This window comes from Protobothrops mucrosquamatus, unplaced genomic scaffold (genome assembly GCF_001527695.2).
Source record: "Protobothrops mucrosquamatus isolate PMUCROS unplaced genomic scaffold, P.Mucros_1.0 scaffold2178, whole genome shotgun sequence".
In the NCBI taxonomy this organism is placed as follows: Eukaryota; Metazoa; Chordata; class Lepidosauria; order Squamata; family Viperidae; genus Protobothrops; species Protobothrops mucrosquamatus.
This window is the reverse complement of record NW_015388271.1, coordinates 70,684-94,408: the sequence shown is the minus strand read 5'-3', so window position 1 is coordinate 94,408 and position 23,725 is coordinate 70,684. Positions and strand designations below refer to the sequence as shown.

Genomic DNA, 23,725 nt, shown 5'->3' with positions numbered 1-23,725 from the left:
GGTTCTTACTCAACAAACCTTTCCACTAATCCAACTTGTGGTACCAATTAGTCCTTATCTTGATTATGATTCAGTGTTCAGTTCTACCTGTGATAGGACTGAGGGAAAGATTAGTTTTTTACCCAACTTTTTGCAAGTGACTTTGGAACTGGTTGTCAACCATTAACTATGAGTATCTGTCTCATTTTATTTCTGAGAAAAAGTTCCTGAATACTACACCCACACCCTCAATCTGTTTGTTTTTATCCATTATAATATAAAAGTCTCATTTATTTATTCTGTGTATTTCTCTTTTGTATCTCTTTTCTGTTTAACATGTGTAAAGAAAGTTTTCCGTGCCTCCAAACTAGAAAACTAGAAAATTTAATTTTGGATATTTGTTCAAGAATATTATGGCAGAGATGTTTGTTTATGAATATCATGGCAAGAGTTAATTTGTAGTCAGTAACTGATGGTGCCCAAGATTTCCATCCCTCTCTACTATCTCTACACATCTATATTTTTAAAATATAATATTTTATTTATAAAGGAACTGAGAAATTTGCATTGTAATAGTTTAAAGATTACCAAAATATTTATTATTTTATAATATTTCAAGTATTCATATTGTTGTTGTAACATGATGCAAAGAGTCACTTCTTTGAGGCTAATGTACTATTTACATATGTAGTAAAATAAAATATAAACCTACTTGGATTTGTTAATTATCACCTATGCAATACAACAATGACTATTTCTACACAATACTTATCCACCTGAGGCCTTAATTACTATAAATACAAATAATTAAAGGGAATCAGTATATGCAATAATGGAATAAGTTGTTAAGTTTTTCAAATTGAGAAACTTAATGTGACTGGAATATAGCCATAGCTGAGTTGCTGCTCCTATTGTTCCAGTAAGCAGACTCCAAAATTTTATTTTATTTTATCAGGGTACCAATACTAGATAACTACTACCTGGTCTCATTTTTTTCTCTTATTTTTTAAGGTGAAAAGGTGGTGGGTCTACAAATGTAAGAAGCCCTGAAGGAAATGAAATATCTATCCAGTCAGCTTGCATGTCTGGATATGTTAACAAAATCACATTGGTCTTTCTTATGGATCACCTGTGATGTAATATAATTCCAGTCTTGATCTTGTTGGACTTCTCAGTAGATTTTCATACCACTATTCATAAAACTACTAAACACCATAGTAGTATGGGCTGCTACATTTTTCAGCTGACAATTTTGTTTCTTATTCTTATATGATGGTTTTGGGAGAAACTAATCCATCACTATAGGATCAGGGACAATCAGTATAAAGATACTTAATTGTATATATCTTTTAAAAATATTTATTAATCATTTTAAAAAAGAAGAAAAGAGCAATAAAAAGAAAGGAAAGAGAACAGAAAAAATGATATGGAAATATAATATCAATAGACATACGAAGGAATTACCAATATTGTACAGTTAATACTCAATATATTGTTGATGAACAATTAACTATAAAAACAGAATACTCATATTAATTTGAATATTTAGATTATTTTAATAACATGAGGAAGGATTTGAATCTCTGAGCTTAATGTCAGATTCTCCAGTTTGTTGTTGTAGAATCTGCCCCCCAAAAGGTAAAATCATAATAGATAAATATTGGTTTCTAATTTCCCCTTTGTTGTTCTTTATAAAGATGTAACATTTTGTGTATTTCTGATTTCAGTTCTTTAGTCAATTCTTTCCCCCTTTACAACCATATTTTAAATACTTAGATATGGTTAAGTTATGAATTAATTTGATTTGATAAAATATCTATTCTAAGTATATGGTGTTTACTGCCTAGTTTCCAAGTTAAAGTTCTCAGTCTAATATCTTTAGTAGTGTATATTTTTTTCCAATGTGAAGACAACCCACCTGTATAAAAATATATGTTAGAACAATAGTGATTAACTGATTCCATTAAACCAGGAGGCTGGGATTCTTTTCTCTTTCAGAAAGTATGGATATCTTCTGTTTATACTATAGCAAATAAAATACCTTGAAATTAAATTTAAAAAGTGCACATTTTTAATACTTTGACCATTCAGCCATTGGGTAAGCTTGCAACCTATTATCAGCTCAATTTTATCTGTTAGCTACATGCTTTAGTTATTGCAAATTGACATCTGTCAGCCAGCAGACCCTCCAGCACAGTGAAAAATAAGAAAGTTGACAGAAAGACAGCTGGACAGATAAAAGAGAGCAGCTGTAAGACACATAGATACAAATTGTTGTGACTGGAGCTCTAATGGAAATGAATTAATGTCAAGAGTATAGATAAATGCAAATGGCATTATAAAGAACAAAAACAAATGCTATTTTTAAAGGCATGGGTCAAGATATGATTAGATCACCTTTTCCTTTCTTCATATTCTACCTATTTAGTCCTATTGAAGAAAACTTTAAAATGATACAAAACAGTTAAGATAATCATTAAACTGACCACAGATTCAAAATGTTTGGCATTGTAGATAATTACTTTAATCACTTGCATTTTATTATAACAGTCATAGTGTTACATTCAAGAATGGGAAATTTACATTGATCTAATGATTTAACTGGTCCTTAATTCAAGAGTGTCATCCAGAACTAGATGGATTACAGTCTGAAGAAGAAATAATAGCCACTTCCAAATGAGATGGACAGCATATAAATGTAATAAATAAATAGATAAAAAGTATTCTCACTACGGAACCATGGCATCTCTCTGGAGCCACTTTAACAGACTCAGGCAAGCTACATTCATGTAGCCCATTTTCAAACAAACACACACACACACACAGAGAGAGAGAGAGAGAGAGAGAGAGAGAGAGAGAGAGAGAGAGAGAGAGAGAGAGAGAGAGAGAGAGAGAGAGAGAGAGAGAGAGATGGTTCTCTCACTTATAGACATCTCCATATTACTTTCTCAGATATACAGTATATGTCCATACACTCTTATCTCCTCTTACATAACCATTTTCTTTCTTTCAAGAATGTATCAATGCACAAATGCAGACTCATATATACTCTCATTTAGATACCCTTCTTTATACTTACACACTTACCTCACACTGGACACAACTCTAGATATTCACATATAAGTACAGAGGTTTTTACATAAACCTTTTATGTAAATCCATTAAAAGAATTTTACGTTGTCCCACAGAAATAAGGCTTTTAAGAATTATCACTGAAACTGCTGAAGTTTTCTTTTTCTTTATAAAGCTTGGTACTTTAGGATGATTGTTGTTAGGAAGGAATGGTCTTCCGACACTCCTAAAAAGAATCCCCCCCCCTCTCTCCGAGAATGGAGTCTGACTTGAAAACGTGTCCATTTCCACAATAAGATAAGGTTTCTCCAAGGTTTGGGACCATATGAGATCAGGCAGCGGAACTGCATCCTGTGTATAGAGTTCCCTCTTCTGAAGAAGTATAGAAATAAAGTTCATCTATTAGCTAGACTAATAAGAAAGAGTCCATGCTGATTAAATATCAACATAGAAGCTACTTTCTTCCTGTTTACTGACAGATTAAGAGATATAGAAAGTGAAATTGTATCAGTCTTTCATCTTGTAGATGTTGCAAATTTTACAGTTTAACCACAAGGAAAATATTGATTGATTTGATTTGATCAATAGAGCAAATTTTAAGAGACTCTTTTGCTCTATTGATCAAATCAAATCAATCAATATTTTCCTTGTGGTTGTATACATGTATAATTTGATCCACAGTATTAAGCTATTCTTAGTTTCTTCAAAATTTAGGAAACATTCTTGTCATTTCTTAAACTCCCTGATTTCTTTTTCCAAATATTGTATAAAACTTCCTTGTTACTCCCTACATATTTCTTCTTGCCTTTTCTCTTTTATTCACTGTGTGACTTCCAAATATTATATATTTGAATGGAAGATTACCGCAGTCTAATTCCCTGGATGTTTTGGGAACTCTGGATCTGCACTTTCAGTGTATCTGAAGAGCACCTTATTGGGGAAAGCAATACTAGTGGAAGTAATAACATTCCTTTGTTTAGCTACATCACCATATCACATATGTTTGGCATTCATATTTTTTGTGATAGTAGTAATTTGGGATTTTTGACAATGATTCTTTGTAACTTTTGTTGTAATCTTCTGAGAATCAAGTTAATATCAAGAATCACATTATTATTAAAGGAGAGAAAGGATTGTTAGAAGACAGTGAGATTTAAAGAGGAGAAAACACAGTTATGAAAGGAGGGATGAATATGCGTGAAAGATTTTATTCTATTACCTTTATAGTAGCCTGGATAAATTCCACTTTAAATACAAACATTGGAGCAAGTGCACATTTGTATGGCTTGTAGCTCCTCTATTTGACCTCTTAAGGCATATATATGCACTGATAAAGAAGGAAGATTGTGCACAACTTTTATATCTATGACCACACACACAATCAATGAAATCCAGTGTTATTGAGTGAAGTTTCTTGTTGTTCTTTCTATGCTCCCACAATTCCAGCTGCTGCTTATAAATCACTTTTTCTACCTGACTTATCTCTTTGATTGTTTTGATATTTATTTCTGTGTATATACTACTAAGTTATATCTATGCAGTAGTTTACTGATATATACACCAATTTGAATAAATCAGATTTTCTTTTAATTCACATCTAAAGCTTTTAAGTGTGCTATTGGTTATTAATACTTTTTGTGCATGAATACATATTTGACTACTCATATAGTATAAAAACTACATACTCTTTCATTAATTAGCTTTTAAAATTACTCCTGCAGTGCAAGACAATTCTTTCTGCTTCATGCACCACCATTAATAATCAGTCCTGAATTTCTGACTGCTCTACATAATAATGTATCTAATTCCATCCTAAATAATTGAAATAGCATAGATTGCATTCCACCCAGAAAAATAGGAAATGCAGACTGTCCACTGGAAGAAGCAGTAATCAACTTTTATGAAAGAATGACTTTAAACCTTTTGTATATTTTATTTTCTATCATATGTAATGTACATAAAGTAGAGATTTTTAAAAAATATTTTACCATTTTTCATAATAGTCATTTTCCCATACTTCTCAGAAATTATTTTTATTTATTTATTTACACTACTTTTAACACACCCCAGAGCCAGAGGATATAGCAATATATAATCTATATATCTATGTCTATATTATCTATATCTATATCATCAGTCATCTTCATAAAATCTAAGAATGAAATACACAAAATCAAAGTCCCACTCAAAATTGCAAGGAGTAAAAGATTTGCTGAAACAATATAGAATATATTATGAATTATATCTTTTATTTCACATAAAAATCATTTGCCAGACCTACAAAGGGATTAATAATCCAGTTTCATTCATGTTTGTTTTGGCCTTTGTTCCTGTACTGATCTGCAATCATGACTTTATAATACTATCTTTTCCTTGTGTTTTAAAGCCATATGTTCATGAGAGATTGTTAGATTCGTGAGAAATTGCTAGAAGTTGATTTTTACTGCAGACATATTGGAAAATCTGTAATTATAACTAAAAATGATACAAACCATAAAAGTATTTCTAAATTTCTTTACAATACTGAAAATGGTTGCTAAGACCAACCTCTCATGTATACTGCTACATTCTACATACATAAATAGATACATACATTTCTCTTTTCAGCCCTATGGGTGGTATATGTCCAGTGGTGGGACTCAAATATGTGAACAACTGGTTCTCTGTGTGGATGCCGCTTCCGGAAGTCCATTCTGGGCCTGGGCAACAAAAAAGTAGCTACCGGTTCTGCTGAACTGGTGCGAACCAGCTGAATCCTACCACTGTATATGTCTTCCTCCATTTCAGGTCCTCTAACAGAGACTTGGGAAATTGAGGCTTCTATGCAGGATCTTAGCTGTTCCTTAATTCGTTTGAGAGATCTTTGATGTTATTCCCAGGATGTGTTGTAACCTAAGCTGTTGTTTCCCAGCTTAGGAGTCGCCTGTATGCTCCTACCATGACTATGACACTTTGGCCTTTACTGTCCACATTCTCTCTAGTTCCTCCTTCAGGCCCTGATACTTCTCTGCCTTCTCATATTCCTTCCTAATATTACTGTCACTTGGCACTCCTACACCTATCACTACCTCTATTTTTTTATTTCTTGTTTATTATTGTTATATTTAGTTGATTGACTGGTACCTGCCTGTCCATCTGGATCTGGAAGACTCATGGAATTTTAGCCTTGTTTTAGCCTACGAATGTCTGTGGAATCTTCCATCTGGACTTGGCAAGGTCTAGCCCATATACTGCAGATATTCCTGTACACAATGCCAGCTATTTGGTTGTGCGATTCAGTGAATGCTGTTCCTGCCTGTATCTTACATCCTGCCCCTATCTGTGGAACTATCTCTATGGCCTCTTTGCACAGTTTGCACCTTGGTCTTGTCTGGTATACCCCTACTTCTATGGATTTGATGGCTAGTGCCTATTCTTGTGCTGCTATGATCAATGTAACAGCGCTGTCTTTTAGTTCAGACATTCCAGCCACATCCCCAATGTCTACCATCTTCAGCTATCTCTATGCAGGGTCTTGATTTGCTATAGTACTACCTCTGCTTGATTTTTCTCCCATGTCTGTTACTATCTCAGGCATTCTCTTGGCAATTCACCTTTGGGTGCCAACTTATTTATACATCCTTGGATTCTATAGGTTTTATCTAGACAGGATTTTTGCCACTCATCAAATCATGTCTGTTTATTTTCTTGCCAGGTACAGCTTCTGAGTGTTGGTCTTGGGGTGGAAACCTCTGTACATTGTATGTAACTATTTCAAAAGCCTTATCTTCTGAAGTCATAATCTGTAGCTTAATTTTTACATTGAGATTTGAGAAAATTTTAATCTAAATAACTAGTTAATTATATCATTTATAATTTATATAACACATATAGGTTTTATCAGTTTTTTAAAATTAAAATATTTGGACATTTTAAGAACGTTCTAGATATAAGCTAGGTAACTACAAATTATGAATGTATTACAAATTGTTCTTGCTCCTTCATGATAAATCTTTATATACCAATTTCTCCACTATCCATTCCTGAGGTATACTTTTAGTTTCATATATAGTAGCATAAATACTGCATACATATTCTTTGTTTCGGCTTTGGCTGAATTAAATAAAATGTATAGCATCATTTCCACACAAAAGATTTGGAGACTGTAGCTCCAATTCCATCCTTCTGCTGTGTCTCTTAATCAGTTATTTGGATTTAAGGCATAAGAGAAGAAAAAAATTACTGGCAGTGGGCACTTTGGGAAAGTTTTCTTTTAAAAAAAATTATTAAAATGCATTAAAATGGAGAAAAATAATTATTTTTTGTAAACATTTTATTAATTTTCTATTTTTACAATCATAAATACTTAATAAACAATGTGTTTTCTGGGTCCATTGGTAATTCAGTGGTACATATTAACTTTCTCAGTCTAGTTCCAATACTACACCATCCAGTGCTTCCTTGATCTGCTCTTCTTCCGGTGGTATGCATTTTTTCACATTGGGAAATACAATTTTTGTTACTGTTAATACATATACAATTAAATATAGACATCTTCTGGAATTATTTTTCTGGTATTATACATAATATCGATAATGTCAGTTTATAATATCTTTTCTAGCCAAAACATATCTCAATTGCATTTGCACTTAAAATCCATTTGTTCAATCGATATCCTGTTTTTCTTGTTTTTAAAAAAAAAAAATTCCCATCAATGTTCAAAATATCTCTATCGCTTATAATTTTCTCATAATACATTATATTTGGGTAACCAAAAGCTTCCCTTATTCAAACCCTTTTAGATTTTTCATATTTCCCATCTCATAACAAAATATAATATTCTAATTAGAAATCTTATCCTTTTAGTTATAATAATACTTTTATTTCTAACAGTTATCTATTTTCTTAACCATATTCAAACATCTCTTTAATAATATAATATTCTGTCTCCATCACTGATCATTTTCTCATAATAAATTATATTTGGGTAACCAAAAGTTTCTCTTATTAGGCCTTCTTGGCATTTTCATATTTCCCTTCTCATACCAAAATATAGTATTCTAGTTGCATATCCTATCTTTCTAGTTATAGTAATACTTTTATTTCTAACAATTATCTATTCTCTTAGCAATGTTCAAACATCTATTTAATAATGTAATGTCCCGTCTAATTGGTCAAAACCTCTATTTTTTTCAGTCTTACTCTGGCTTTCTTCCTTTGCCAACTAACTTTCCAATGCATTTGAGTCCTCAAGTAGTTCTTCCTCTATTTTTGTGTATATTGTTTGAAGTAACAAAGGCAATTTGATTAAAGTATTTTTGGAAGAATCCTCAGCCCATTTTTATTCATTAAACATCCTCCCTCCTTCTCCAATTTTCCACAGTTCTCCTGATAGCTTTATCTTCTGTTTAATCAGCTCTTCTTCCTTATCCTCAAATGTGTTCTGAGATCTTGACAAGTAAGATATCTTTTCCATTTCCAGTATTATCGCTGCATCTTCTAATTCTTCGTTTGTCTGTGTCTGTCTGTTAATTCCTTCCTTTAGGTCCTCCATCTTTGGATCTGCTTCCTCTAATTTTCCTTCTATTTTCTGGGTTACTGGTTCCTTCTTTGTAGTCATTTTATGAATTTGTACGTTTAGATTAGAAAGTTGTTCTTTTATCTCCTTTGCGTTATTTTTAGTCTCATCATGAGCTAAGAAAATTGTCTCTTGTATTGATTTCAACATAGAAAGAATTTATTTCTGAGATTCATCAACATTTTCTTGTTGGTATGTGAAGCTGAGGGTTTTGGAGACAAATGTTAGAGATGGTTTTTTACCATTTAAGACTATCAGTCCATCCTTAAGCCTCCCCTAAATAAATATAAGCAAAGTCCAGGTTTTTCTGTCCAATGAAAAACATATCCTTTCTGTCCAGTGAGAAAAAAGACAATTAAAAGTTATTCATCAATCAAATGTTTATAATCCAAAGTGTTCCTTCATCTTGATCAGTCATGTCTGTTTCTTCTACAGGGGAATAGTTCCACGACACAGCTCTAAAAGTCAGTTAGTATTTATATTCATAATCCAAGAAGCCAATTTCAAAGTAGTTTATTGTATCTGCCACGGACATAAGCAGCCCAAGAGTTTTTTTTTCCTTCTCCAGCTGCAGTCTTCAAAAATGAAAGTTTCCAGGGACACCCAAGGTCTTATCTGAGTCTGGGCTTCGGGTCAAATTTCCTTTAAGCATAATAAATTGTAGTGCCATTAGATGTTGTTAACATCTTCTTCCAGCTTCAAACTTATATTGCAAGCTTTTCAAGTCTCTTTTCTAAAAAAGTCTCAAAAACACTTTTAGTCCCCAATTTCAAAACTATATATCTATATTGATTCCAAATTAATCTTATAATTTTCTCCATTTTCCCCCAAGCAGTTTGCCACTTTTTTTTCTCCTGAGGGAATAGGGGGGAAACTCCCTTTCCCTCTCTCATTGGGGAGGATTCTTTGCTTTGGGCTTTTTTTTTTTTCCAGGAAAAAGTCTTAAAGTTATAAAGAGAGGATAGAATCTCACCCAGTTTCATCCACTTTGTTCAAAAGTTGCTCTTTAGTGCTTATTTCCTTTGGTTGTCAGCAGCTTCTGACTGGCTACACAAATGTAGCCAGTCTTTCCTCCACCAGTTTGGAGGCTTCCTCAGATCAAACAGAAGGGCTGCCACCCCTCTATGATCAACGAGGGTCTCCTCCTTCTTTGTCGCCTCTCCGGGGTGACTTTTGACCCTTTTTAGGGTCCCCAGCAGGGCAAAATCAAACATGGAAGATGGAGCCCCATCTTCCTGCACTTGTTACACCGCGACATCAAATTGGAAGTCAGGAAAATTTTCTTAACATTCAGAAAATTGTGACTTTGATTTAAATTATTTGGTAAAGCTCAGCTTTGGTCAATGATTATTCCTATTCAAGACTATAACATATAAAATTTCCAGTATATTTACACAATCCATAATAGCAACAACAACAGCAATAGCAATAGCACTTAGACTTGTATATTACTCCATAGTGCTTTATAGCACTCTTTGAATGGTTTACAGAGCCAGCATATTGCCCCCAACAATCTGGGTCCTGATTTTATCAACCTCAGAAGAATGAAAGGCTGAGTCAACTTTGAGTCTCACCAGGAATGAACTCTAGGCTGTGGATAGAGTTAGCCTGTATTCTAAACAGTGTGCCACCAAACTATCAATCAGTGATAGTTTGTCAAAGATAATGGATTTCTAATTATGATGAACTTCAAAAACAAACCAACAAAAATAACCTAATAAATTCCATGGTAAGAAATAAAGTAAGTAAAGATTACTTAAAGAATTATTTCATCCCACTGGGATTGGCTTGTCCCACCTGTGCTGGCAGGGAAGCCATGCTGTGTGCCCCATTGACCAAAGTATTCCAGGTTCAGGGTCCAGGAGAAAAGCCTTTTCTGCCATGTGCCTCCCCTTTGGAACATCTTGTCCCAAGAGGGAGATCTGCTCCAATCCACCTTCTGCAACAGCCTAAAAATCTGGCTCTGCTAGCTGGCTTGGAGCTCCAAAGGAGGGATTTCATGTTGAGGGTGGTTGATAGACTAATATCAGATCTCTCCTGCCCCCCTCTCAACCTTCTCCCTCCCTCCCCAATTTTAGTTATTTTATTTTTTATTTTTATAGTTTTGTAGTATTTTATTTATATAGGTTTATATTTTTAATATTATAAGCTACTGAGAGTTACCCTGTAATAAGATGGATGTCAACTTCTGAAATGAACCTAGTTGAAGCCATCTTTGTTATTCTAAGTTACCACATAGGTTGGGGGGAAGGGGGAAAAGGAAAAGGAAAGTATTGCTAGACAAAACATGAAGCGGTCTCATGGGAGCCAAGGTTATTCCCACAAGTGTTGGAAGGAGGAGCAAGAAGTGTCACAGAGCCCACCAATTGCTCTCATTGGGTAGCATGATCAATAGCATAGTAGAGGGGAAGGGAATGTTACATCTAGTTACATTGAATCCCTGGAGGACAGTTTAGAGTTGGTTTCACTTTTGACCATGCCAATATTATGTGTCTAATAAACATGTGCTTTGAGGAAACGTCAAGCCTCGGAGTTCTGCTTTATTTGGTTTCATCAGTCGGAACCTTGACAATGAGTAGCCAATAAATTGGATAGATAGATAGATAGATAAGATTAAAGTTCAGGATTTTCTTTTAAACTCTGCACATTTAAAGGACATGTTTCAAATCAAACTCAACCACTAACATCTTGGGATCTGAGTGATAAATAAACTCATGTGAATACATACAGACATAAACATTTTCAATCAGTAATTCAGTTTAGACCTAATATTCGCAATGGCTAGTTTTGTAACATCAGACACTAATTCTGTCAAGTATACAAGGATTTAGACTCTTTGATTGAGACTTACTTTCATCTCCAGTTTCAAATTCAAACTTCTGACTATAGCCACTGTATCCTGTTGCAGTCCTGAGTCTGATATGAAATATGTACTTGGTGGCTGGTTTGAGACCTGTGACAATGACACTTGGAGCCTTTGACCTTGTGGAAGAATAGCTGAGCTGTTCATTCTCCTGAGGGACAAAAGAAGAAAAAATGGCACATGACATACTAGCAACCTTTCAAAACTAAATTTTATAATTAATGTCAAATTTCATTCATTCAAAGGCTAAAAGCCATCACTATGGGTGTGGCACAGGCTTAGTTTAGCTATATATTAAGAAATGTCTGTGTTTCTTATACAGCAAGAGTTGAGTAATTGTGAATTCAAGAGTTAGTAATTAGACAACATAATATGAAATTAGTACAAAACTACATTTATACAAAATGGTGATTATACACTCTAAATCATGGATATATTTAGATTGGAAATAACTACTAAAACATAATGCATAAATATGGAAATATTCCAATGTCTGCTACTCACTTCTACCCGCAGGTAGTGCCAAAATGCTGGCACTATCCGTGGGTAGGCCTATGGGTAAAAGAAAGGAAAATTAACTCTGTATTCTTGCTTGTAACTCTGAAATGGGGTTATTATCTTCTTAGATTGGAAATGTGTTCTTATGCATACAATTATCTTGCAGATTTATATTTTATTATTGAAGCAGCACTGGAAATCAACTCTCTAGGGTAAACTAAAAGCATGTGTATTTTTCATAGGTTATAATGGATTCCCTTCAAAATAAGTGTAGTAACAATTCTTGAGTGAAATTATTTTTAGAGGCATTCCAGCCATTACCACTGTTGCAAGATTGATAGGAAAAGCAGTGCTTTGTTATTCTTTGAGAATTTCTTTGCTTCCTCTTTTATTCTGCTCGAAGAATGTGAGTTTGAAAAAAATGTTTCTATACATTTCATTTGGTAACAAGTCAAACTAGATCATTTTTTGAGTTTGTGAGGCTCTGAGGGATAAGAGATATGGCAAAACAATTTACATGCTTAATAACAATAGCTATATTTTTCCAGTTCATCACATAATTGCATTTTTAATTTCTTTGCTTTTTATATTTTTCAGCCTTACCTTAACTTCAATATGATAACTAAATCATAATTTTGCTTAGAAAAGAATTGTCATATAATCGATACCTAAGTGCTATCATTTACATTTCAGTTTTCAGAATTCTCAGGGCAACCTAGGAAATGCTGGAAGATGAATAATAAAATATCAAGAAGTACCCACTAGGGAAGGGCTGTGATAAAGCATAAATATAGTGTATTAATTAGGAAAAGGCATTTTATGACTGATGTTTTATATTAGATTTAATAATGAATTCTAAAAAAACCTCTAGAAAAAAGGAACTCTCCTCCCACCAAGGGATTCTGTTGTATTAGCACTGCAGGTTTGAAATATGAAGCTCTGTAAATAAAATTGGCCGAACTGTCTCTAATCTTATGCAACTAAAGTGAAGATATTTATAGCATGGCAAAGTTTTTCAAGCTGCTCCAGAGAAATAGTGCATCATCGCTATCTTAGCAGTATGTAACAACTGCTATATGATTAAGTTGGTGTGTTCAGGGAAAATGAAGCACTGGGGAAAATATTAAATGATCAGTCATGTTCATAATTCAAAAGAGGATAGACAGTTTAAAAAATCCCTGTCCTATAGGGTGTCTTTATTTTGTTATTTATTTTTAATGAAGTCTCCAGCATATTATTACATTTTGCAATAGCAATCCATTGGTAAACTGAACAAGGAAAATATGAAATATTTATGCACATATAAAGACAGTATACAAACCAGAACATAATAGTATGCTATTCCCAAAAAGCAATTAAATTTTGCCTGCTCAACAAGTGTTAAGCTTATAGTATCACTGAAAAGCGACCAGACTCTTAAAGCTTATAACCTTGTAGTGAAAGAGAATGTGGCTCCAATACCACCGATCCTTCAGAACCCAGCATAATATCTATTTCCTACCTTGAAAAGAAGTAGGAAAAAAATATTAGCTGACACCCTAAGAAAGTCTCATTTTGTTGGCAGATACTGGATACAACCTTTAATAATAATCAAAGAAAATAAGCTTTCTAGCACAGGGTCCCCCAATCCCAGTTCGTGGACTAGTACTGGGCCGTGGCATGCCAGCAATCAGTCCACACAAACAAGCAAAGCTCCATCCGTGGGATGCAGGCAGCACACAAAACCATGCACCCTCTGATCCGCAAAAAAACCCCTTTCCATGGAAGCAGTCCCTGGTGCCCAAAAGGTTGGGTACCTCTGCTTTAGCAAGTATCCAGACTGATTGCATAACTGAAATTCTTTCATTTTATTGCTTTCATTTTACTTATTAAAATAGGTCTATTAAGCTCTGCTGGGCTTGAAAGTCCATTTTGTCTTAAATACCCTGAAAGAGTTAAGATTAAATAAAAAAACAACATAAGGAAAATAAACAAAAAGAAAAACGCATAACATTTCACTTCAACACTCTGATTACCATAATATATCATAATATGCTCAATGTATCCTGTGGAATCCCATCAGCCTCACTTCTACATTTAAACAAAATGAAAGCAAGTCCATTGGACCTTCCTCAATGCGATGACAATGGGAAACATGACTCATTGAAAGAGAACACTATCAATCCATGCAGTTAAGAGTGAACATGTACTTTCCAAGGTCATTGTAATTTTAACAGTCATTATGTGACCAGTCATATGTTGAGGAGTATATAGTTAGAAAGCTAAGTGATATGATGCAGCACACAGATAACCATTTTTCCTTGCAGGAATATGAAAGAGAGTAAAATAATGGAATTCCAACAAAATACTCCCTTGTGCAATTTTTCTGATTCATCTAGCCTGTATTTCAGGATTTAAACTATGTATTTTTCCTCTTTGATGATCCAATTCTTTTCCATAGAAGCTAACTGGCTCTTCACATACTTAAATAAGCATGTATTCTTGCAGATCTCTAAACAAAACAGTTTGTATTCACTTAACTGATAAGGGATTGAGAGTAGAGCTTACTTTAGATTTTCATAGGAACCTTATTGTAGGAGAAGATGGGGCCACAGACGGGCAATAACCATATTAGATAATATGCTGACATTAACAGGTGGAGAAGGTTGGAAGGGAGGAGGTTGGAAATACAAATGGTGCTTGATGGCTAAAATGAGTGAAATGAACTTAACAAGTGGCTGTTAAAATTGGTCTGTTGATTTTAATAATACCCAGTATGAGCCATCAGTCTGAGTCGGATTAGGTTTTGGGAAAATTACAAAAAAAGAATTACTCGGACACCTGCTGAAGAGACTATATTCATTAGCTACTTGAAGGGACAAAAAGGACATAAAGAAAATAAACATAGATAATAAATTACACTTTTGAGATAGCTTTCCTCTTTATTTACCTTTGCGTGTACTTTTGCAAATTCTGAATATGATTGAGTGTCATTGTTGCTTAGAAAATGAGCGTTTTTTCTTTCTCTGTCTGTCTCTGTCTCTGACTCTCTCTCTCTCTCTGTCTGTCTCTGCCTCTGCCTCTCTGTCTCTGTCTCTGTCTCTGTCTCTCTCCATATTTTTTTCCAGTAATATTTTTTTTACAAATAAGGTTATCCTATTTTAACATGGTATTAACTAAAGAGTTTGTGTTCCTTAGATGATGATTTATTTTAAATAGTAAAGTTGGTTGCAGGGTATAGAGATCCAAATAGATTTAACATCTCTTCTTTATACCTATAAGTAAATAATATAGAAAATAACTTTTGTTCCTTGAAATTACTGAATATGTATTTTTCCTTTGAAAATTCTTTATCTGTTTTCCATCCAGAGCTTTAGCATAACTAACTGCCAGAGGATGATGGATTAGTAATGCATATAACTGAGTAGGGTCAACTGCAGTTTAATAATATTATAACTGAATTATATAGCAGGAAGAAGAAAGAAGACAAAAGGCAAAATGAACATAAATGGGAATGGAAACAAAATAGACTGCAGGTGGTGCTTCTAGCTTACCATAATTAACAGAACAAGCGATTGTCATAACAAAAAATTTAAAAAAGGTATATTAAAATTTAGATTTTAATTTGAAGGAAGTTTGGAAAGGATTATAAGGTCTTACAAGGTTCAATAGGATGGAAAGGTACAGATTTAGAAGAAACTATAGCTGAAATAGAAATAGCTGAGGTGAAAATATACCCTGTAAAATACTAAAAGGGCTCAAATATTGATTACTCCTTTTCAGCTGTATATATCACTCCATTAATGCCAATTTTCCTACATGAAAGCTTTGGAATCAATATGTCAAATACTAAGTCGTGCATGTTTATGAAATTGCTCCCAAATAATAGAAGTTATGTCATTAATCCCAATTCCCAATGTGGCAGAGCATTGAAATGAACAAAAGGAAACAAAGCAATCCTGAAGATAATGACAAACAGTTCCTATAAAATGCTCAAAACACTGCAAGTACTGTTTTAAGATCTTTCACATTAATTATCTAGGTAATCTCTGGATCTTATAAATCTGAAGTTAATTTTTTTCCACTGGATTTAAACCTACCTGTCTGAATTAAACTGGTTATAAACAAACATTTATTACATGGCAATAGGACTTGAAATCCTTTGTGTAAGCTACTACTATTATGTTTTTCCACAGTAAATTATCTTTGACTATAGATTTATTGAATATCCCCATAGTTCAGTGACTGGAGATAATAGCTTCTAAAATTAGAAAGCTTCCCCTGTATTTCTATAAATTGTATTACCTTGGGGTAAAACAGCTACAGGAAGTTTCACCTCTTCTATGATAAAAGACACATTAAAGGGTATTATTTTATTTGAAAATAAATTAGGAAGCCAATCCTTCATACTGTGGAAAAGCAATGAGAACTGCCAAAACAAGAATTAAGGCATATTTATCATTTTCTGCTCAGATGGTGAAACTGAGTCTTTTTATCTGCCATATTTTATTACTTTCCAAGAGCATGAATTGAACTTAATTTACACTACAGTTAATGTTACAAGATACTCTACAAACCACTATAAAATTAAATCAAGAGAGCAACTAATGGCAGAGGGATATAGTTGTCAATGGTTTTCTCAATTATAGTTATCAGAAAGATTCAAAACAGGTAAAAATAATTATGGTATGGAGCAAAGTAAGACAGAATCTGAAGTACAATTGTGTATCAATGATAAACATGTAATTGCTAAAATGTGCAAATATCTTCAAATCCAAATCCAAATCCATGGCTTATTTTAAATTTAATTATTTTTGAAAAAGGCATCTCAGTCAGTGGTGGGATTCAAATATGTGAACAGCCAGTTCTCTGTGTGAATGTTGCTTCCAGAAGTCCATTCTGGGCCTGAGCAACAAAAAATTAGCTACTGGTTCTGCCGAACTGGTGTGAACTGGCTGAATCCCACCACTGATCTCAATGAATGATAGTTGGATATTGACTTATTTCAACATGCCATAACTTTAGTACCGTAGTTCATTCTAGATAATGATAAGAACTAAGTTAGCTGCTGTGCAGGAGAATAGAATAAATAGAATGTGACTCACTTCTATATTTAAACAAAATAAAAGGTCCATTAAACCTTCCTCAATGCAATGTCAGTGGGAAACATGACTCACTGAAAGATAACACTATCAATCTATGCGGTTAAGAGTGAAAATATACTTTTCTTAACAAATTTGGAGGTAATGCAGAAGTAGGTGACTGAAAGTGATGTAAATAATCTGTTTATTTCAGTCATTTCTGCATATAGTATGCCCATATTTCAGATGTCTATAGTTTCATGCATAAGCTGATACATGAAATTACATATTAGAAATAACTGAAAATCTTGAAAAAATAAGAATTACATTTTAGTTTCATGTGCTTGAGTGATATTGTCTAGCTACTTATCCATCTATCCATCCTGTTAGGCCATCCAATTGGAACACTTATCAATGCTGTACATGAGCAATCCAAACAGTTAATGTTTCCACACATTGTAAACATATCACACCATGGTGTGTCCTTTGTCCACCTTGCCTCATCTTAGAAGAAACAAATAGTTTCTTGTGTAGCTCACAATAGACTCCCAATCTTCACTTTATTTATACCAGGTTTAAAAATGCCATGATTGAAGTAAACAGAGAATATTCAATTCAGGCTACACTAGGGCATATTTATCTCATTACCACTATTTTGTTCTTCATAATAGTGACTCTTCATACCATCCACAAATATCTTTGCAAGATATTTGTCTGTCCCACAATAATGATATTTACTTGGCAGAATTCAACATCCTACATTTAATGTTCTTTGTGATTTAGAGAAGATTTTCTCTAGATCTTTTATTTTCTCTTTTCTAGAATGCCATTGTATGTAAAACTTCCAGATGCAATATACAACTGTCCACCAAACTGTAGGCAAAATCACCAAAAACTCTCTGGAATCTGGGTGTACACCATTAGGTCACTTAGAATTCCAATTCTAATCTGTCCTCTACATTGGGTGACATCTAGGGGGCCAACAATATGCAGTGTAATATTAAGTCATTTGTGATTTTCTCCATCAAATCTTTTTTTAAATGGTATTTATGATACCACTATGGTTATTACTCTTTAATTAGATAATTTTGCTCCTGAAGGGTCTGGTTTTTCTGGTCTGACATATCAGAAGAACACAATATTACATTCAATAATCATAAGCATACTATACAGAATGTGATAAAAATGGATGCATTCAGCCTCTTCCACATTTATACCAGGGATGTCAAACTGCCGGATGCGTCATGGCGAAACTGCGCCCACCCCATTGCCGGCAATGGACAAAAAGTCATGATACGTTGCGACACATCACGTGACGTTGCAAGTTTGACACCCCTGATTTATACTAATTGGTAAAGTCTACAATGATTATGGAATTATATTTTGTTAACTGGGCTTAGTTGGGTTGTGAATTTGCACAGTACACAAATGACTAAGTTTTCTTAATAAAACAAAAAGGTTTGACTTGAAAAAGCAAGGTGATAACTTATATCTCTTTGTCCTTCATTTATTATTTTTAACACCCAATATTATTCATATGAGACAAACAAACCTAAATTTGTATAAATATTTTCCATCTCTATATTCTTAGCAGAAGCAACTTTTCTTTTATAACATTTTAATATTATATGCTACATCATTTTTTGGTCTTCTTCCCTAACTTTCTATTTGCATAATTGGGTCCATTACAGTGTGTTGAATTAAGTTCTAGACTGAATAGTATTTCACAAATAATTAACACATTTGCTTTTTGTACATTGCTATACATAGCCAAGGATCTGACTACATATAAAGGTTTATATGTAGTCATGTAGCTTATATTAACAAGTACAGATTTTGCTGGTGTAATAAACTGCATTGTGAATTCGTGAGTGTTAAGTAATGGAAATCTATATTTACACAACAATATGTCTGACATTATTTCATTTCTAATTTGCTTGAATATGCTTGAAAGGACATGATATCTACCACTGACAAAAAACCAAGGTATTTCTATCCAGAAATCTTTTCATTTTAAGTCACTGATTAAGATACATTTAGTTTATATAAGGTCACTGCAAATATAAGATTTATTTATTTGTTTGTTTGTTTATATTTCATATTTCTAGACTGCCCATCTCCCTCAGAGAGATGTTGTCAACTGAGCCAAATATTTACTATAACTTACATACATTTACCAGCAGCAGATGTATTCCTCCAGAAGATTATAACACTAATAACTGCTCAGAAGAAATACAAAAGTATAGTCTGTTAACTGAACTGCTCTAAGAAAAGTGGAGAGAAAGGACACTTCAAAATCATTAGCTACATACTGTCATTTTGTTTCAAGATGGTTTTGAGTCAAAATGAGCTCAAGAAATGAAAATTCCAGCAGCCCCATTGTGGGGATGGGAGAGACTCCTAAACAATATGAGATTATAATGAGGGATAGTTGAGAAAGAGGGACAAGAAAATAGTGCATATCATATTTTCTTGTAGTACATCCTTAACCACACAAAGTTTGGAAACTCTGCCTGACTCTGTAAAACAGCTCTGGGATGAATAGGGGATCACAGAGGATAGAAGGTGGGAAGAGGAAATAGGAAAATATATTTCCATTGTGTATTTAAGTTCATTTTAAAATGTTTGTAATTTTATGTTTTATTTTATATTATGTACTGTTTTAAAACTGTAACCAGCTCAGAATCTTTTTGGAGTCAGGCACCTCAAAATCAAACCATCCCATGCTGTATTTTGATATATGTTGGTGTTTACGTCTTGTATTTTTTAAAAAAATACTGTTTGCATCATAGACACATAATTAACCTCTATATAATACGTGATCTACTTTTAGATTCAAATTAAATATTTGTATTTAATCAAAACAATAAAAAACAGCAATACTCAAATCTGTTTTACAGAGACTTCCTACAAACTGGTGGTCTAATACAATAGCCAGTATACACAACCAGCATGGCTGTTTGCTGATATTCTGGGTGTTATAATGCCAACATAGTTTAGGAAGACTGATGTGTATATATCATGGACTTTTTTTTCAACATTGGAGTTGAAAAGCAATGATAATGATCAGCATTCTCTGTTTTGTTAGAATTAAAAGACGTGTCATATCTCAAAAGCACACCTATAGTTTTAGCAGTCGGAATAAAAATATAATTTTAAATTATTTTTATAGTGTGACATATTAATATCATAAATATGTTAACTGATAAGTTGTACATAAAACTAATAATTAATTTTCATTGCCAGTTTCAAGTGGTTAAGATGCTATTTCTTTTTTCCAAGTGTGTGATATTTTGCATGTCATGAAGTCATGGTTGGAACTTTTTACTATAAACTGAGTTCACCACTGAGCAGACCCACTAGAGGCAGGTTGTCAGTTGTACAGCCAAACCAAAGTAAGAATCAATTTCTTAATGAACAAAATCTAAAATGAAAAAAAAAACCCTGAAAATATCAGCTGTCTGGAAAGTGAATCTGCCAATTAAAATGCCAATTTATTGGCATAAAAGTAAACAGCTATAGGCTAGACTGTAAGTTGATGTACAAAAAGGGGGAAATGTTAGAATAGGAGGCTGATTCAAGGGTTTTATTTTATTGTATTCAAGACCTACTTTCTCATAGTACTTGATCTCGTAGTCCAGAATGGCTCCATTAGGAAAAGCAGGCTCTTGCCATGAGAGGGCAATGCTGTTTTGAGAAGCCCAGTCCTTCCTGACCATACCTATCAAGGAGGGTGCTGAAAAGGAAAAGGATAACTCCAGGTTAAAGACAACGCAGTGTATTTAAACCATCATAAGGAGATAATTTGGAACGATGCTTCATGACTTGATCAACGGATCCCTCTTTTCAAAACTAAATCAGTGGTGTTAGGAGCGTGGCGCATGAAAATCAAGATAATGATTGCATGTGATAAAAGCCCCACCTCTTTGTCCACATGTGTATCATCAAAATATGTTCATAACGTGGGCTCTTTCACTTCAGGATGCTCTGCATTAGTAAATCTTAGTACTTTAGATTAGCACTTCTATCAAATCTATCTGTTCCTCATTAAAATCACTATGTCTTTTCCTAGGATTGGGTGGCTGTCACATGATTGTGGGGGAAAAAATGACTCCGCTTTAAAAAGTTGGAGATATGTGCTATATTCATAGCTGGTATGCACCAAAGTTTTTTTGGAAGCAGATGCACTACTCTAATAAATGTATTAGTAAAATTGAATTCACTTAGAAATGTGTTGAAATGGAAACCAATAGTTGTCTCTAGTGTGGAATGGTTCTTATTACAGTGTTTCTTATTTCAGTGACCATAAACATATTAAATGTTATCCTGTAAGAAGATTTTATAATGAAACTTAAGAACTACTGCCTCTTCCGGACATTTTTCAAATAATGGAGTGAATTATAATTGTTCATAATGCTAATTTTATATATCAGCAATAGCATATGAAAACAACTGATGTAGCAGATGCTATAAAGGACTCAAAATTCCTACAGAGCCTGATCTAGAAATGTGGATTTTATATTGATATCTTCTATACCTAAGACAATTACATTTATTTTTTATAATTACTATGTAAGTAACCATTACACAGGATATACACAGAGCAAAATAAGAAATAACCAAGTTAATATAGAATGTTTGCCAAATGAAATGAAGATAACCTGTTTATAGTCAACTGCCACACTTTCTAACTTCAAGGCTGCAACTGTCAAAAAGGGATCAGTTAAATTTAATTAAACAGTATAATTGCTTAATAGATCAGCTATAAGGAAAAATATCCATAGGAGAGTACTGGGAATGAAAATGAAGAAAAACTCTATAAACATTTATGAAAAATGGAGAAAATGTTGGAATAAGGGTATGGAGCCTGTAGCTTTCCAGATGCTATTACCCACCTGCCTGAGCTAGCATGGCCAATGGCCAAGGATAATGAGAACTGGTCAGCAACATATTCAGGATTCTAGCTCCATTACATGTTTCCATAGTGATCCCTTAGGACAGGCATGTCAAATTCATGATATCACGTGACGTTACGTAATGTATTGTGATTTTTTTCCCCATTGCTGGCAATGGGGTGGGTGCAGTTTCGGCGTGACGCATCTGGCATGTGGGCCAGCAGTTTAACATGCCTGCCTTAGGATATAACAAAGAGAAAGCTTGTAACATTGTTCTTTCATGTTTGCTTTTCCTGAAATTTATTTAGTATTATTTATTTTAGTCTAGAATATGCATTGTAAAAAGAAATTGATAATACATACAAGTTGCGTTTAAGTGTATTTTGCACATGCTACTATTGAATATTACATAAGCTGTTGCGTTTTAGCACAAATTATGAAATACAAATATTTTAAATACAACATTTGTAACATTATCATGTTTTGTGAAGTATCCATGTTGTCACATGTATTCTGTATGTGACTGAAATAATTTTATTAATATAACACTACACACATGTATGCATAGATGCATAGGTACATAGACTCTTATTTATTTGCAATTTGTACAAATTCTATTTCTTAAAATATTGAAAACTCCCTTGGATTTATTTCAGAAGTTTGGATGTAAATACTTAAACAAATGGATAAACAGATTTCACAACAAGCTTAAGGAAAATACTTTGAAAGATACACTTTGAAAGATACTTTAAATATTTTATGCAAATTAATTAGACTAATAATTGTCTAATTTTGTTTTTAATGGGAGATATTTTTTTAAAAAAAATAAATATATTTAAATAATAAAAACATAGGAATCAATATTAAAAAAAACCCAACAACTTCCAGTGCCTCAAACTATACATTATGTACACATACCTCACACAATTACTTTTGTTCTCTAGCATGAGATGCTAAAGGCAAGTGCTTCTTTTCTCTTAAATCCTCCAGTCACAGAAGAAAATATTTCTAGGAAAGGTATGTGGCTGAGAAAGGATTCTTTGAAAATCTAAAGCAACCAATTTTTCTCCAAGGATGTAACTCATTTAAACAAAATAGATACAGTTGCAGGTTAATATGAAGCAGAGCGGTGCAGCTTCCTCTGTTTTATTTTACCTCACTTGGCTAATGCTACCTTCAAAACAACTGTTTGCTAGTAGTAAAGAAGATGACAGAGGTTATGCAAGAAAACATTAAATTTTATATAGGTTAAGGCAATTTTTGCAAATGTAATACCTATTTCCATCCAGAATTTAATTGCTTCCTTCACTTGTCAACAATTCTGATTTTTATCTGTACAAAATAAATAGGCTGCCTTTAAGCAAGAAAATAAATGGACACAAATGAAACACTGACAGTCAACCATCACAAACTATTTCAGTTTACTATATCTTGCAATGACCTCAAACTACTATAAGGAAGATTTTTGGGAAACTTGAATTTATCAAAACTTTTCATTCTATTCAATTTAGACATTTCCTTGTATGATTATATCGTGAAGATGTATTTCTATGTTATTATACAGATATTTGGGTGCTTTAATTAGGAATAAATTGCTTTGACTATCTGATGTAGAGAACTTTAAGAGCCCTTAGTTATCTCCCAATAAATAGTTAATATCTAAGTTGCCATAACACTTTTTGTTGGTTTTGTAGCACAACTACCCCCATGGAATTTGTTACCTTGCTGTAGCCATCTGCCAGCTCACAGTTCTCCAATTATTTTTTGATAATGCCATCTGGAATTGTCAAAGGCCTTGCCA

At 33.3% G+C, this 23,725-nt stretch overlaps 1 protein-coding gene across 1 annotated transcript in view; it reads right to left on the bottom strand.

The window, feature by feature from the left end:
* Positions 1-23,725, bottom strand: part of EPHA6 (EPH receptor A6) — a 185,006-nt gene that overhangs the window by 94,892 nt on the left and 66,389 nt on the right. The window contains exons 4-5 of the mRNA XM_015824276.1: positions 20,641-20,765; positions 11,460-11,622 (exon numbers count right to left, since the gene is read on the bottom strand). Of these exons, the coding sequence (XP_015679762.1) occupies positions 11,460-11,622; positions 20,641-20,765 (288 nt within the window). The remainder of the gene's footprint in view (positions 1-11,459; positions 11,623-20,640; positions 20,766-23,725) is intronic.